This window comes from Taeniopygia guttata, chromosome 13 (assembly GCF_048771995.1).
Source record: "Taeniopygia guttata chromosome 13, bTaeGut7.mat, whole genome shotgun sequence".
NCBI classification, from domain to species: domain Eukaryota; kingdom Metazoa; phylum Chordata; class Aves; order Passeriformes; family Estrildidae; genus Taeniopygia; species Taeniopygia guttata.
Window position 1 is genome coordinate 3,792,260 of NC_133038.1, and position 17,557 is coordinate 3,809,816.

The following is a 17,557-nucleotide window of genomic DNA, read 5'->3' on the forward strand; positions in this document are numbered from 1 at the left end:
TCTGCCTCACTATCTCAGGTTTGTAAATTCTAGTCATGATTTTCTGTGTCCAAATGCATTTACTGTTTGCAGCAGGAAGAGGCTGCATGATCATGCAAGCAAAATTGCCATGTTAGCTCACGGTTTGCTTGTGAACTGGATGTGAAGCCTGAGACTGAAAGCTGCCGGTGGGATTTGGATACCAATTCCCCATTCAAATTAATCCAAATCCCTTTGGCAGTTCTGATGATCTCAATAAATGAGATTTTTCTGCCAGTGACTTCAAATGCAGAGCCTGCCATGAGATTGGCCATGGAAGCAGCATGGCTTTTATCTCTCTCTGTGACCTAAATTCCTAGATAAGGTTTTCTTCTTGTCTGGAAGCACTTCTGAACAGGCAGCAACTTCTGCAGGCTTATCCTGACCAGTGATAGCTCAGGGGCTGTTCTGCAGAGAGGAAAAGAGGGGCAGCATTTTCAGATGGCCCAGGTGTGCATCCATGGGGTGAACAAGGAGAAAATTGCTGTATAACCACAGGCCACGTTATCCCACCCAACAGCATCCTTTTTTTTTTTTCCTTTGGTAGGACTGCAGGCTCCCTCAGCAGCTGGGGGGCAGGGAGGCTGTGACAGGGGAGTGACAGGGCTGCCCCAATCCCCATCCCCTCCCTGAACCAGCCCAAAGTACATCTGCAGCAGGTGGTTGATGTTGTACAGCTGCAGAACAACCTTATCCAGGGAACTGGTGCATATTTAATTGTGCAGTGATTTCACAAGTACCAACATGGTCATTTCCAACATAGATGATGGTGAAGAAGGTGAGGACTGTACTTTTCAAAATAGGATTTAAGTGAACCTGAATAGAAACAACCCTCCCTATCTGTTGCCTCTGTCCTGTGTTAAACCAGCTTTTCTTTTCTTACCTGTCAAAGCTTCACAGCTGGAATTCCTCAGACTGGGGCTCCTGGCCCTGCCACTCCTGCTGGGAGCTGCCCTGCTCACTCACTGGCACCACCAGCCCCACATTTCCCTCCTCCTTTGCCTTGCCACTTCTGTGACCCTAATTTGCCCGTGTCTCTTTGCCCCTATCTTTGCTGCATCCCAGCAGCTTTGGCTCCTCTTGAAAAACCCAGTTGCTTGAGCAGAATCTCAGTTTTCACTAAAGTACAAGTATTCTCCAGAAAGAGCCAGTTCACTCCGAAGCTTCATTGCTCCAAACCTGGCTGCATCTGGAACTAACACTGTGTTTTTAAATGGCCCCACTCTGAGTCCAACCCTGCCCTCACCCCAGCCCCCACAGCCTGCTCCCAGTCCTGCATCAGAGGAGTTGGAGGCTTTTCCAGCCTCCTGGGCTGCAGCTCTCATCTGCTGCTGTGCCACTTTGCTCTGCAGAGAAATGGTGATGGGTTTCAGAGGTGTAGAGACTTGCAGGATTGTGGCAGCTGAGGAGGAATCCCAGCCCTGGGTAGCAGCTGCTGAAGGGGTGAGGTGTGAAGGCCTTTGGTGATCTGGTAGAGCGAGAAGGTGCTTGCATGGCAAGTCACAGCCCATGTGCTGTGGATCAGCCCAGCACTAAATAATGCCCTGTGGAATGCAGAATGGAAACAACAACTGGATGGAAGGATTTTATTTGTTTCCTCTGTCAAAAGCAGTGATACATGCAGTTGGCACAAGACTTGTTAGGCATTAGAGTCATAAATATCCACAGGGAGAGACATTTAAATGACAGCAGAGCAGTGAGAACAAGCATTGCTTAAACCCCAGCATTTACCTGAGAAGGGAGGGGCAGGTGTGGAGGAGGCAGAGCAGGCTGGGACCTCCTGGGTTCAACTTTCTCCATCAGCTTTAATGAATGCTGGAGCCACCTTCACTTCCGTTCTTGCTGTATGGTTAGTTCAAAAACAGAGCTGAGAAGCTGCTCAGCTCCATAGCACTAATGAGTTTCAACAGGAGAAAAAAATATTTGAGGTAAGAGATGTGAGGATGAGAAGCTCAAACACTCTCACCTTTTGATCCTTGAGCATATTTACACTCATGTTGGTGCTGAGTAGAAATTGCTTTTTCATTTAATCTGCTTGAGGGTGGTTTGGAAATCACTTGTGAGCATTTTTATAATTGCAGCTTTCCAATGCTGTTTTTCATCTTAGCTGCTGTTGAGCAAACAGCCTGGTCCCTCTGCTCTTTGCTGTGCCAAAACATTTATTCCTAGTAGTAGTAATAATTAGGCTGGTATTGCTTTGCAGTTTTCTCAGCTACATCTCCTGAGTGGCTGTGGAGAGTGTGGCACCAGACACAGGTGGGTGAGGTTGCTCTGACTTCAGGAGAAAGTGCCAATGGCAGCTTCTCTGATGGAGAAGTCTCTGTGTGGCAGCGAGGGATGGCCTGGACACGTGCCCACTACCCCATGCCAGGACCTCCCAGCCTCCTGGGAGTGCTTCTCGTCCTACAGACATCCCATGTAGCAACACCATCAACATGAATCGTTTGTATATGCTGTGTGCTGGATGGCTGGGACATGCACATTTGGTTTTTTCCATGTTTCAGTCTTGCAGCATGAAGCAAAGCTCACTCCACATCATCAGCACAGTCATGTAGGTGAGAATACAGAAGCACAGGTATGATGGGAAACACAAGTTATTATTTTACATTCAGGTTCTATCAGCACCAGCCCAGCATCCCTAGGCTGCCCCTCAGCCAAGGCTGCTCTTCCGAGCCTGCAGAGCTCTGTGTGGGCTCATGGGCTCCCCACACTGAGCAGCAGATCCTGTGGGTGCCTGTGGTGTGCAGCCTGGCTGTGACAGTGCAGAGTCCAACATGATGCCTGTTTCCAGCTGGCTCCACAACAGCCACAGCACTGGCACAGCAATGCCCACCAGGGCTCCCAGCTCTCCTCCTGCCAGGGCTAAGTCCAGGAGTAAAGGGAACAGAATTGTGACAGGGTAAGCAGCAGGAAAATCCCCACCCAAGGAGTTGTAATTCCACCTTGCCCTCCAGCAAATCCTCTTAATAGACTTCTTATGATTTTTAAGAAGTAATTCTTTATGCTAATGGGTGACCTCTCCAGTGGGATCCTGGTGCTGAGGCAGGGATCTGTGATGGGGATCCCAGGAAATGTGTGTGTCAGAGAAAGTGCATTTCGTACTGTCCGAGCCTTGGGCAAAGGGTTCCTTTTTGAGTAACTGTACTCAGGTGTCAGCAACATTTGGCTGCTTGGCACTGGCTGGAAAGCACTGGTGTTTCCATGTTCCCACTTCTTCTCCAGCAGATGGGATTTGTGTTCTCTCCAGCTCTCTCCAGCTTTCCTTCATGCTCAGGGCAGTTCTCGGCAGTAGGTGGGAGGAGATGCTTTATGAACTGTTGCCTTTCCAAAATAAAAACTGATTGCTGTTTCCTTAGCAGATGAGACTCTGAATTGTCCCTTTGCCCACGGATGAGGGATATGATGGATCACAAGAGTCTGCCTGACTCGCATGCATGTTCAAGCCATGTTTTCTGTGTGAGAACTCCAGGGAGAGCTGCTAGAGCACAGGGTGGTTATATCTTGTGAATAAAATTATTCTAAGCAGCTACTTCTTCACACTTCAGCAATGGCTGGGAGCAAACAAGCTTTTATCTTTGCTTCTTTCCAGATGCATCTGTGCTCTGAAATCCAGTTATGGATGGTGGCTTTTTTAGGTACCTGGAAAGACTCGAAGTATCTCTGCTTAGTGGGAACACCACCCGTGACATTTTTGTCACAGTGAGAAGTTTTTCTCCCTTCCTTTTCATCTATGCCTGCTGTATTGAACAAATTCTGCCTTCCTTCAGAGCAGGGCAAGGCAGGGTTTCCTGCCACCTTCCCTCTGGCTGAGGGTGCCAATTGCTCTTCAGTGTTAATGAACATGGGGCCATTTTCTTTCTGACTGTGGTTATTCCCTAAAACTGTTCCCTCAGCCCTTCTGAGATACCTCAGCTCTGAGCATACTGCTTCTTTCTGAACCGGTCTTGGGGAGGGAAGCCTTGGAAAACTGAACACTCGTGGAAAACTGGTTTTCCCTGTGTTTTTTTCTTCCAGGTTTGTGGGATGAAGGTCACCATTTGGGGCAGAAGAGTCGCACTGTAAGTAACCACTGCTGGCACTTTCAACATAGGAAGAAGCCTTGGAGGAGCAAAGATTTCCTGCATTGGTGTAAATTTGTTCCAGGGGGTCCTCTCTGGACCAAAAGTCGGTTTCTGCAGGTGAGACTTTTCCCAGTGGCACCACATTCGAGATGAAATTGGTCAATTTGCATTTTGACCTTTCCTGCTGTGTCCCCACAAGTGGTGGAGAACCTGACACATCCTCAGAGGTCTTCGGGGTCTTTCTGTCCTTACCCTTACGTCTGCTTTCCAGAAGGGCTGGGAAGGTGGGTCTGGCGAGGTGGCAGATGGATTGGATGTAGTCATCACTGGAGTACGAGGCTGGGCTGGCTGCAGCACTTCCAGCACACTTTGGGTTGCTGCTTGAATCCTCCATCGCTTCCTCGTGGGTTTCCCGTATGGTTGGGAGAGGCTTGGAAAGGCTCAGTCTGATCCGGGGTGCCATGGCTGCAAGGAACAGAGCAGACCTGATCAGCATGGCAAAATCTGCTGTGGTAAAGAAATCCTGGCCTTGTTTCTACCTGAGCCACTGATGTCTTCTTGCAGTAAACATGGTTGTTAACAAAAACTGCATTTTAAAAGTTTGCTGGCAGTACTTTTATATCCATGGCTTCATAAAGACCTTCATAAATGTACCAAAGAAGCCAAGTCATTAAATGTGGCAGTAAATAGACGGTTCATCAGCAATGGTGCTCCCTCCTGAAGCAATGCAAGGGAGCACAGCTGCAGAGGTATGGGGCAGTGGCATGAGCTTGTCTCACTGCCCTTGTTGGAGCAGCAGGACACAAACTACTCTCCTTATTTAATGCTACATGTCTGTTCACTGTGGCAGGGCTCTGAATTCACTCTTAGCCCAAGAAGGCAGGAGCTGAACCCAACAGGAGAGGAGCTGCCCTGCCCCTGTGGGAAGCAACACCAAAATGAAGCAGCATTACAGTGGTGTCTTCTAGAAGCTGCCAGTGAGAATGTACAGGGTCACTTTTGTCCATAGTTCATAAATGTAGTTATGGAGATGTAGGTCCTCCCCTGCGTGTTTACATAGAGTCTAAGGGATTCGATTAATGTCCTTTATATTCAGTCATCCTCTACTCATTTTAGGAAGGATTTCCATCAAAGTGCTCCTATTAGTTAAATATATTGAATTACAAATTTTTCAGTATATTTTGTGCTGCAGTGTTTTCTAACTGTACTGACGTTTTTTTCCTCCAAACACTCCCTGCTGTGCTTTGCTTATCTCCCCTTCTGGCAGAAATGACCATATAGCCTGGATTTTTTTTTTTTTTTTTTTTTTTTTTACTGCTTCCCCAATGAAATTCGTATGTGACTAATCTGCAGACACAATATAGCTTTGTTGTGTGATTAAATGCAAAAGTGCTTTTGCTAGCTATTTTAATGCCTTGCTTGTCATTGCTGGAAATAAATCTTGCTTTGTTGAACCTCCCTGCAAAGCTGCAGATCACACAGGGAGCACAAATGAGCAGCTCGTGCCGAGCCCAGGGTAGAGCTCGCCTGGTGCCCATCCCTCCCCAGGCTGCTGCTGGCCCTCCCTGGTTTTCCTCATGTGCTGCTGGTAAAGCCAGCCAAACTGGGATTAGCTGACCTGAGAGCAGGAGATGCTTGTTTTAAACCTTAGGGCCCTTTTATTATCCTTTTTCCTGCCCGCTCTGTTTCTCTCACGTATTCAAACCTTAAAGAAGAGGCTCGTTCCTTCCTTCCCCCCCAGCCCTTTCCTGAGCTCGGCGCTGTCAGAGCCTGGGCCCGGCAATGAGAGCGCTGGATGCTCCTGCTGAGGGGCGCGGGCATGTCGTGTTAAATCGCGATAGCGCTAATTAGTAACTAAGTCCTGCCAACACCCCCTCCCTGCGGAAGGAAATTCAAATTACCTATTTGCAGTAAAACTCTTCCGATGACGGGATGGATCAGGTCCTATCCCCTTCTCCCTGGGCACCGCGCTGGCGTGGCCGAGGTCACCTCCCCGTCACCCGCGGGCCCCGGCGAGCTGCCCGCAGCTTCCCTCCCACCACGCCGTGAGCATCGCTGGCTGCCAGCACCGCAGCTGTTCCCCGCGACCCCTCACACCGCCAGGGCAGGGCCGGACCCCCTCCCTTACCTGCGGCCGCGGTGTCCCCGGCTCGGCTCTGCCCCGCTCCCGCTCCCGCCCGGGAGATGATGCGCTGTCTGTCCAACACCAACCGTGCGCCAGCTCCCGGCTCAGTCAGCTGATCCCGCTGCCTGGTTTGTTGCTGTTGCTAAATTTATCCCCTGGCTGCCCGCCCTGCCCTGCCCGGCCCGAGCCAGCCCCGGGACCGCCGTCCCTCGCCCGTCCCTGCGGCTCCGTGCCCGGCGACAATTCCCCGTGCGAAGGGACCGCGGGCCCGCGGCCGTGATGCGGGAGGGGAAGGGCTGCCGGTGCTCCACGATGGGCTGGGAAAAGAGGAGCCGTAGCTCCTTCGTGCTTTATTGCTGGAAGGGGAATTCTTAGGGTTTGGGGCTGTTTTTCTTCCTTCTCTGCCTTATTTTGTCAAGAAATTTATGCTGGTTTGCCCAAGAGGCAGTGGGTGTTGGCAGCTTCTTTAGTGCTGCTCTCTGCTCTCTTCCCATTCTGCTCTGAGCTGAGCATCCCTAGGCCAAGCTGTACATCCCTGGGCCAGGCTGTACATCCCTGGGCCGAGCTGTACATCCCTGGGCCAGGCTGTACATCCCTGGGCCAAGCTGTGTACATCCCTGGGCTGAGCTCTGCAGCCTTGAGCTGAGCCCCACATCCCTGGATTAGGCTTTACATCCTGGGCCAAGCTGTACATCCTTGGGCTGTGCTGTACCTCTCTGAGTTGTACATCCCTAGGCCAAGTTGTACCTCCCTGGGCTGAGCCACACATCCTGGGATTCAGTTTACACCCCTGGATTGAGCTGTACACCCCTGGGCTGAGCTGTGCATCCCTGGATTGAGCTGTGTATCCCTGGGCTGAGCTGTGCCCCTCTGGGTGGAGCTCTACATCCCTGGATTTAGCTCTACATCTCCAGCTGAGCTCTGTATCCCTGGATTGAACTGTGCATCCATGTTGCTGCGGAGGCACAACAGCAGCTGGCCCTGCCATGGCACCTCCCAGGGCTGTGCTCCACCAACCCCCCTCTCCCACTGCTCCCAGGATCATCCCAGTTTGTGTTTTTCTGAGGCCACACAAGTTCATTACAGCAAATTGCTTTGCTAGGAGGACTGGCAGCATCCAACCTTGTGGGTCCCTGGGCAGCAGGGATCTGCCTTTGTTTCCTGGCTTATTAACATGCTGCAAACTGATTGCAGTTCTGGAGTAACCCTGGTGTCCCTCTCATAGCCTCTCTTGCAGCATCCCATTGCGTGGGGAGAGTAATTGTTATGTTGCAGCAGACTCTTCCTTCTGTACTTATTTCCCAACACTGTCCTGAGAGGCAGCCCCAACAGCTGCTGCTCTTTCCTGGGGAATAGCCATCCCTCACAACATCCCTCCCAGGGCAGGGAGTATGACTGCATTTCTGAGCCTTGCTGCTCCCCACAATGCCTGTCCTGACCTGCTGGAGGGGTGAAGAGAAAAGCAAAAATCCTAGATTAAAAATTACTGCTTAATTTTAATGCAAATATTCTGTTTTATGCGCATTCAGGCTGGAATTGGCTGTAACAGCTGTTTTAGTCACACAAGCCCACACTCATCATTCAGGTTTGTTCTTTATCTCCAGTAAAAAGAAATAAGCAGCTCAACAGACTTGTGCATCCCTTGGGATATGGTTCCAAGCAGATTATTTTTTTCTGGAAATAGCCATTGCTTAGCATTTCAATATAACAGGTATGTAATCTTAAGCTGTTTGTCTGGACTTCTGATGCCAAACAGCTGAATTTAGCTGAAATGACCCTTAACCTTCATGCATTATATTCACTAACAGCCACGATCAGCTGGGATCATGCTATAGTAACTCAGAGCTTCAATTTTTCCTTCTTGCAGGAAACGTGATTACCATCAAAAGGAAAAAAACCTCAGACACCAGCTATGCTAAGCAGCTGCAGTATGGAGCTTTGGAAAAACATTTTGTGAGGAAGATCACTGATCTGGAAACAAACTCCACATGTGCAGATGTGCATGGAAACATTCTCTTTAAAAAGAGTCTTCAAGATGGTCCTTCTGCCCTGGTAAGTCTCTCCTCCCCACAGGAGTTACCTCCTTCTTATAGGTATGATGGAGTGAATAGAACATGCCAGATGGGAGGGACAAATATAATATACCTTTTTTTTTTAACCTCAACCACAGCTATTTTGTTTCTTCTTTCATCAGCTGTGTCCCCCAAAAAATCTTAATGTAAAAGAAACAAGGTGCAACTTGGAATGCTTGCTGCAAGGATGCCATGGGTTTCTCCCAGGCACTTGTGAGGATGGTTTTGGATAAATCATCCCAGTTTCCTGTATTTATACTCCCAAGGGTGCAATGAATCAGCATTCCTGGGTGCATGAAAACTGTCACCAAATGGGATTAATGGCAAAAGAAAACAGCAACAGCAGCAGTGCCTGAGCTGCAGAGGAAAACACCAGTTGTTAGTTCTGCAGGGTTGGTGGAGTGTCTCAGATGGAGATGCTGATAGTTATTTTTTGGTTTGGTTTTATGTTTGTTAGGGTTGGTGTTTTTGGAATGCTTCCAGTTTTTGGGAAATCCACACAGTGTAGCAGAGTTGGGTAAGTGTAACAGGTAGCTCTGGGCATTTTTGAAGCTTGTTGGCTCTTGCCAGGGCCGGGGAACAGGATTAACATGACGCTGAGCATCTCCACAGCTCAGTGCAGATCCTCCTTGAAGGTGCATCAACAACCTGGAAGAGCTGCTCCTCTCTTGCATGTGGGACAGTGACTTTTTATAGGGCAGATATTGAATTAGACGAGGGGAACAGTTTTAAATTAAGAGGAGAGTTTTAGATTAAGAAGAAATTCTTTACTGTGAATGTGCTGAGGCACAGGTTGCCCAGAGAGATTGGGGGTTCCTGGAAGTTCCAAGGCCAGGTTGGACAGGGCTTGGAGCAACTTGGTTTAGTGGAAGGTGTCCCTGCCCATTGCAGGGGGGTGGAACAAGATGATCTCTAAGGTCCCTTCCATTCCAAACTATTCTGTGATTCTGTGTTTCCATGTTTGTCATAAAAGTTTAGGACAGGAAAAAGTTTTGACCTGATTTGTGCCAGATTCCAGATGATTTGTGTTCTCTAATTACATCCCCCAGCCCATTTAACCTCCCGTGCATTACATCAAGCAGCCACTACGGTACCCATGAAGCTATTGCCATGAAATATTAATGAGCTGTTTTTGCATTAACTAGAGAGAGTTGGGTTGGAATTGTTGCCCCCACAGCTGTTGCCTTGACTGCAGCTCACACAGCAATTGCTGGTGGCTACGTGTGCCAACACTGTCACTGATGCACACAGATTTTCTGGGAGGTCCCGGCTGTTTCTTGCCTTTTGCAGGTGAGGAACCAGCTGCTGTGTGAGGGCTGGGTGCCTGCAGCACATCACCACAGGGCACAAGGCTTGTTTGCAGGACCTGAGCTCCCCATCCAGCTGAGAACATGGGTGGAGTCCTGTCCAGGGCCTTTGCAAAAGCTCAGAGGAATTTAGGTACTTTGTTTCATTGGGATTTTAATTAAGCTGGAAAATAACTCCTGGGAGCTTTCGCTGGGAGTTTCCATTGGCAGTGGCTGCTCATGGCCGCTCAGTGGCTGCTCAGAGAGTTCTGAGCCGTTGCAGACTTCTCTTAAAATATTTCTAAGTCTCACAAGTCCAAACCGAAGTTGGTGACAACTCGCTGGCAATCTCCCCTGGGAATCTGTCCCAGGCCATTTATTTAAAATAATATAAACATTTTTATTTCTGTTATTACTGATCTGCCTATGATTAAATTGTGTCTTTGCATGGATGAATTTTTCATCATCATTTTAGATTAAACATGTTCCAAAGTGCCTGAACGCTGGTGTGGATTGGGCCCTCTTGGATGCACCACACAAAGAAGCTGGAGAGCTGAGCACTGAATTTTTGCAGGTCACAGCAAGGGCAGCACTGCCATCACTTGAAAACCTTCTCCTGCCTAGGGTCACATGAAACCCCCTGTCCTGCCAGCAGCCCAGGTTCCTAAAACAGGTTTGTCTTTCCATAGCTGTTGTGTTTCTTTAATACAAGATTTTAAAAAATAAATTACAATCATCAGTGGAACCTCTTGTTATGTTACTGGCCTCTAAACTTTCTCCTGGAGGAGATGGGATGTGTTTAGATGCCCTAAGCAATAGCAACCCCACTAAACAACTTATTCTTGAGTTATTTTCAGTGGTTTGGATGGTGGGATTGATCATGGCTCTATTTCTCCAGTGCAGGTGCTGTGTTTCTCTCCTGCAGGCTCCCTCCTCCAGCCGCAGGCAGGGCACAGACAGCAGCACAGCAGCATCTTCGGCTGCATCCACACTGGGATGGGGACCGAGCCGAGGGTTTCATTCCGTCTGGCCCTTCCTGAGCACATCTCCCCGGACCGAGGGATTTTTCAGGCTGGGGTCACAGTCCAGCGGCCGTTTCACAATCGCACTTGTTGTGCCGTGCCACCATCTAGCGGCGGCTCCAGCGGGGCGAGGCGTGCCCGGCCTGTGGCCCCTCATCCCTGCGGGGATGCTGCTGGCTCGGCCTCACCCTGCGGGGATGAAGCATCAAACCCAGCGGGTTAACCAGGATAAGGCTTCTCCCACGTGTGCAACCTGCTCTGCTCCCTCCCGTAAGGAGATTTAGAAGTGCTTGATGCGGCTCTGTGCCTCCATCGCTCCGGGCCCTGCTCAGCTTTGGGAAGTTGCTAAAGGAGGAGGGACTGGGAAAGGTGGGGAGGGAGCAGGGGGAGAGCAGAGATGAGCAGGGCACACACACACATATCCACATGCACACACACAGCCCTAGGAGAGTTTCCCAGGCATTTATCTCCCAGGAAGGCTCAGGAACCTCTTTTGACCCCTTTGAGCAAAGCCAAGTCTTGAGCCAGAACACCCTGTAGGAACACCCTGGAAATCATCCTGTGCCCCCCTCGCTGTGGGAAAGTGGAGTCAAATTTGCACAGCACTTTGGAGGAGCTGCCTTTTACCTGGTGTAATTAAGAATAATCTGAAAACTGGTTTCCTGGCCTGGAATTGCAGCTCCTTGAGTTGCCTTAAAAAAAAATTTTCCTCAGAGCCAGATGATGGTGAAAAGGGATAAAAATCTGATGTAGGCAAGGAGAGGAAGAGAAGCCCTCCCGTGGGTGTCATCTTTTGGAGAGAGAGAGAGAGAGAGCAAGAGCAGGGAGAGGGAGAGGTGTTGGACATGACTGACCCCACCTTGGTTGTCCCTTGTGTCTGGGGTGCGGACGTGAGACCCTTTGCCATGGCCGCTCTAAAAATCTCAAACTCTTTGAAAGCAAAAGGCAATTAAATATAACCCTTGTCACAGCTGTAAATGCTGCATGAATTATCACAGTATATGAACATCAGGTTTGGGCTTGTCCACTGTTTTATGGGGGCATTTAAGTGTGTAAATTATTTTCCAGATGGAAAGTGTTGAGGTAGCTTGTTACCTGATTAAAGAATGCTGGACTTGAATGCACTGCATGGTGCTCACTGAATAATCACAGTAAGCAGGGATCTTTCAAATCCTCAAGAAACAAACTTCAATCAGATGAGAAAGATTCAATTTTGCTTCAAAGGGAACCCAGCTACGCATGTGCAGGATACAGCAGGAGAATGTGTGCCAAAGAATTTCATGGAAAGGAGCAATTACTTTATCAATAGGACATGCAAAGCAGAATTCCCTCATCAGTCCTGAATAGAAGCCCAGATAACTGGGCTTTTAAAAAGATGATACATGGACCAGGATGGATTTGGGCCTCAAGCAGGTTTGAGTGAGTTTGATTAATTTCTGTGCAGTTATCAACTGAGGTTTTGGTCCAGTGACTTCCTGATATTTAGCCTTGGATAATGGATGTTGTAACAAGGATGCAGGACTTTGGCAGAAAGTGTATCCCAATCCCACTTCATTAAGATGTGGAAATTGAATTGGTTTTGAATCTGAAAATGTTGTTTCTTCCTCCTCTAGCATCTCTGTGTAACATCAAGTCAATGAAAAAAGCACAGGGAAAAGCCAAACACTTTTTTTTTTTTGCAAAAGAACACAGACATTTGAATTTAATAAATTATAAAATTAAAGATTCTAATTTGTATATACATTTTTAATATACAAGACATGGCTATTTATTGCAATTTCTGTTAAGGCATATGTAAGTGAATGGAAGTTGCATATAGATATTCAGATGAACATAGCTAATACTGTGCATTGTAGGTGAGTAAATAAAAATTAAATGCATTATGTAATAAAATAAAAAAAAAAAACCCTTTGAGTACTGGTAAAGCACCGTTTCTAGAATTCTCAAAATATCTGAAAGCATTCCATGGAGGTGTTGTGAGACTCTAAATATTGAATGAATATATGAATATAAAAAGTGATGCGTTCATAATAGATAACAGAAATTTATAAAGAAATGATGGTGGAAAAAATGGCAGATGACTGAAGCCAAAAAAACCAGAATTTTTTTGGGATTTTTTTTCATGAGAGGCTGTCATTTGGATTTTAAGTTTAGACAACCAGAAAATGACAATTGAGAAAACTGTACCTGCAAGGTTAGATCATAAATACATTGCTTTGTGGGAGCACATTATCTCTCAGATCTCTGAGATGGTCTCTGCAGGGATATATTTGTTTATAAACCTGCTTTAGTTTCTGGGGATTAGGTTACATTAAAATATTGCTTTCTGCTTGTTATGTCTGAAAATGTAGCACCTGAGCAACAGCAAACCCCTTACAGAAGGGGGTGATGATGCTCTTGGCATCATTGTAGAGAAGATGAAATCATTGTCAAAGTTCAACCAAACAAAAAAATGATCAATTTTTCCACTGTATGACACAGAAATGAGATCAGCTCAGGAGAGCAAACCTCCACCTTTTGTCTGGGGCTGCTTTTTCTTTATCAATAGAGCCTGGTGTTGTGTTTTTCAGTAGAAGTGATGTACACATTCTTGGGGAACTGCTGGAAAAAAACACCTTCTGAAGAACCCATGGCAGCTTGAAAAGGAGGCATCTTTTCTGGACTGAAGAGACTTAACTTCCCCCCTCCTCATACAGGAAAAGTGTGAAGAGAAGGCAGCTGGTGGCTCCTGCTCCTTAAAGAAATGGTCCATCAGCCTCTCAACATCTTGAGCAACGTAGACTGAAGCTGCTGCTTCAGGTAGTTTAGTGTACCTCCCAGAAAACAGCTGGAGAAATATTCAGTAGAATTTAAACCATTGAGAAACAAATCAAATTAAATCTCTTAAAAGGCGAGACTGAGAAGGGAACAAGCCATTCCAAAATGCAGATGCCACCAGGCATTGCACTGGGTTCCTAATGAACACTGGACCTAACAAAGCACCAGACCAGCCTTCCAGGAGGCTGTTCCTGCTCCCTGAGGCAGCAGAACTCCTCACTTTATCTGGAAAAATGCTTTTTTTGAGCTGTAAGCACTGCCTCCTGTGGTATTTTTTCACACTGCCTGATTGACTAAGCCTATTCCAGAAGCTAGGGCAGAACAGAATCTATTAGATGAGTTCCCTCAGGGGATCAGAGAAATGGGTCTTGAAAAAGTCCCAGAGGATAAGACTGGTACCCTCTAGGCAGTAAAATTTACGTCCCCATCTGCGTAAATCCAGCTCTAACCCTTTCTATCTTTGGGTTTGTAAAAGTTTTTCCTAAGTTTCATATGCTTGGATGAGCTTCCTAGACTATGAAAAAGCTGGGGGTTGTGGTTTATTTTTATTGTCCACAGAGCTAAAAGGATATTAACTTGAAGGGGAAAAGATGAGTTTTATACTAACCACATCTGTGTAAAGGAGATGTGGAAGGCAAGAAATACTATGACTACAGGCTGGGAGCCTGGCTGCAGCTTGTGTCTCCATGGCACAGCAGCTGGAATGATGTTGATTTAGACACATCTTCCTTACTTATAAATAGAATGGTGGGTTTTTTTCCCCTTCGATGCTCATTACACATTGCTGCTGTGCACACACATTGACCTGACCCTACATTGTTATCAAAACTTGTCCCATCTGTAGGCAACCACAAATCCCTTGGCACGAGGCTCCTGGGGCTTGCCCGCACACCGTGGCCGTGTGACAGCCAGCAGGCCATGGAGCAGGGCTGGGACAGGGCACCAAGGATAAGCACCCTTTGACTGCAGGAGAACTCCATGTCCCAGGAGTGAAAATCTGTGGTGGAACTCTTCCCAGTGTGCTGCCAAACTGCACAGCCTGAGTTTTACTTCTCCAAACCAGAACAGATTTTTGCTTGTGCTGGCTGCTGCTTCCACATCTGCAGCCACGTCTGCTTGGCCCAGGAGGTATTTCCTAATGCTCTGGACTCTTAGCAGGCCTGTTGGACTTCCCGGTTTTCCTGGTCTTCAGTGTATCTTTCATCCCTGCACTGAGGTGCTCCAAGTGTATCACCTTGGTCCTGTGTAAGAAGGGGCATTTGATGCCACAACTCCAGCTGAAAATATTCCTTTTCTGCTTGGGCTAGTATCTCCATGAAGAATTTTTCTTAGACCAGGTTTGTGCATCAAAAACTTCTGACCATAGTTCAGGCCAAAAAAGTCCCACATGTAGGTGCTGTAAAGCCTGAGGTTCCTGCAGGCTCTTGCCTCCTTTCCAGCAGGAATGGCTTGTTTGGAAAAGAAAACTGGGCAGTTCATTCAGTCCTGGTGGGCAAGGGCAGAAGGCAGGTCACAGGGAGTCACATGTGCTTCCCCTTGCAATACCTGTGAAGCTCTTTGCCAGCAGCTGGGCCAGAGAAGAGCTCGCACATTGCTGGGAATGCAGCACATTCCCAATAATTTTGTGACTCTATATACGGGCTTATTGCTGGCACTGCTTCAAACCAGGACCAACTCAGGCTGGAGGGTGAGATCTCCCTCTCAGACTGGAAAATATGAACTTGGAGCCACCAAACCTACCTAGTGGTAAAGAGAGGATTTCAGGGAAGCCCCAGGCTCTGCAGGAGATTTACCAGCAAAGAAGAAACAAATTGAAGAATCCAAGCCAGGAAAAAATCTACTCAGTTGCCACCCACAGCAGGAACCAGCCCATGCTCCCTGTCTCAGCAGTGGTAGAGCCAAGCTGAGTTCATCTTCTGTTCTCCAACCAGGAATTCAAAATGATCTATGAAAAATGTGATGACCCTGAGGGGAAAAAAGTACTCAAAGGGTTGTCAGGTTACACATCTTAAAGTTTTCTAGCAGACCTGGTGCTGTGAATACACACATGTGTGTGTGTGTGTTCATGTAAGGGCACAGCAAACAGTTGTTCACTTCTGCACCAATAAAGCTGTCCTAAGGAAAGGAAGATAATACAAAATTAATTCCTCAAAAATAACTGTATCCTGTGTGGGGGGAAAAAAAGTTTGTCCTATCAAAGCACCAAAGAAAAGACAACAAGAATCCATAAAAAAAGCACCAACCAATAAGGATCACTGAGGCTGTTGCATTACAGGAACCTAAAGATTATAAAAAATATGGATAATTGTAAACAGAAAGACTACAATATTGTCAGTCCAAGTTGGCCAGATCTACCCTACTAAATGTCTTACATGTGTCCAAAAGTTTAGGAGAATCCTTTGAAATTGTTTATGGAAGCATGTAAACTACTGTTTGACAGTTTTTAATTTACACATAAATATATGGCTACAGAATTTTCTCTGTACTTCCTTACCCAGTCCTGGCCTAGGAAGCTACGTGAGCACATGCCAAGCTGTGAGCACAGAGGCAGCTCTGCCAAGGCCAGCCAAACCAAGCCTGGCATGTCCTAGGAGCCTTCCCGAAGCTGGCTGTGTTAGTGCCAGGGTTTGTGCAAGGCACAGAAGCATCACAGGAGTGCTGACCCCCTGCTTGTCAGAGTTAAAGGGATTTATTATATCTTGGGACTTCTTTCTGCCATACTAAGTGTGACTCCCATTACTATTCCCAAGCAGTTTTACATAGGCATAGAAGACTTTAAAGAGCCTGCAACTGAGAAACCTGCTAACCTGACCTAAGTACTATGGTTTGTTTGGATTCAGTGGGACACTGTAGGGATATTGCACTAATACTCTGCCGTACCCTGTACACCTAACCTAGCCATCAAAGTGTTCAGATTAGCACTTATGAAACAATCTGTCATTTCCATTTATAGTAGGCTTGAGAATTTGGTATCTCTGCCATAGCACCACTTTGATTTTTCCCCATTCTTAGTCTCTACAATGGCCAATACTATGATGTTGGTAACATCTCTATAAGAGAAAAATGTTGTTTGTGCCATATTTCCATTTTAGTTTATTTTCCTAAGAGTCTCTTTTTTCATTTTCTCAGCGATCAGCTCCTGAATTCTTTTATTCCTTGTCCTTTCATAAGGCCTCCTCCGTGTAATGAAGTTGTGCTGTGGTACTTCGTTATCCAACCCATCAACTTTGTAGGGAACATCCACTGCATTGATTTCTGGGTGCTCCTCAGTTGCATTGGAAGGGGGTGCACGTGTTTTGGAAAGCAGAGGAGGGCTGGTGGCAGATTGTGTGGTGGACACTCCCACAGGAGGGCTGAGGGTTGTCAGGAGCTCCTCCTCAATGACATTATTCTTATTTACATTGGCATTGGTTACATTGCCATCCTCTGTTACGTTGCTGTAGGTGTTGCAGGACTTGCAACACAGCTTATTGTACCCAGGAATGGAGCAGTAACGGGAGAGAACTTCCATGCGACAAAACATTGACTTGTCTCCTTGACAATGATCTTCTGAAAGAGAAAAAGGGAACAGATAAATAAAGAGCATCTTCACATTAAGCAGAAAAAGAAACACAGCTGAAGCTTTGGCAGTGGGCAGAGGGTTTGATATTTAAAGTGGGTTGGGAAACTGGCAAATGAGCCTTCTACAAGCAGAAGCAGGCTTATATTCAACCTAAAAGTCAACTCCAAGAGTTGCAAAAGGTGATCTGAACTGTATGTACCAGCCCCATCCAAGCTCTAGACCATCATACTTGAATTTTTGCCTTCACATCATGGAAGCTCTACTCTGAAGATCGTGAAGCCACAACGAATTGTGTTACTGTCCTGGTTTAAACTTCAAAACACACTGACTGTGCTGTGTTCTTGCTAAAACTGTATTGAACTCCCACAAAGTCATGAAGTTTTATATTAAGAAATCTATTTTTCCCTATTTGCTCCTTTTAATGCTTTTCTGCAACCAAACAGTGACTAACCACAGTCAGGGGTAACATATATTTATCCAGACTGTCTCAGGAATGTCAAATCCTATTTTGATGTGTGTAATTCTCGGAATTAATCCATCTCCACTAATCGGAGTGATATTGTTGCCAGGTACCCCTACTCTGAAAATAGCAGT

At 46.9% G+C, this 17,557-nt stretch overlaps 2 protein-coding genes across 2 annotated transcripts in view; both read right to left on the bottom strand.

The window, feature by feature from the left end:
- Positions 1-1,590: 1,590 nt before the first annotated feature.
- On the bottom strand, positions 1,591-6,325 carry LOC101233680 (uncharacterized). The gene is made up of 2 exons (XM_072935443.1): positions 6,208-6,325; positions 1,591-4,544 (listed from the first exon to the last, which is right to left on the bottom strand). Exon 2 carries the CDS (start codon positions 4,540-4,542, stop codon positions 3,553-3,555), a length of 990 nt encoding a protein of 329 aa, XP_072791544.1. The 5' UTR covers positions 4,543-4,544; positions 6,208-6,325; the 3' UTR covers positions 1,591-3,552.
- A 5,960-nt stretch (positions 6,326-12,285) lies between these two features.
- The window catches only part of ADAMTS2 (ADAM metallopeptidase with thrombospondin type 1 motif 2), a 174,723-nt gene continuing 169,451 nt past the window's right edge, over positions 12,286-17,557 (bottom strand). Inside the window, exon 22 of the mRNA XM_030283925.4 lies at positions 12,286-16,950. Coding sequence (XP_030139785.4) covers positions 16,490-16,950 — 461 coding nt within the window. The 3' untranslated portion in view covers positions 12,286-16,489. The remainder of the gene's footprint in view (positions 16,951-17,557) is intronic.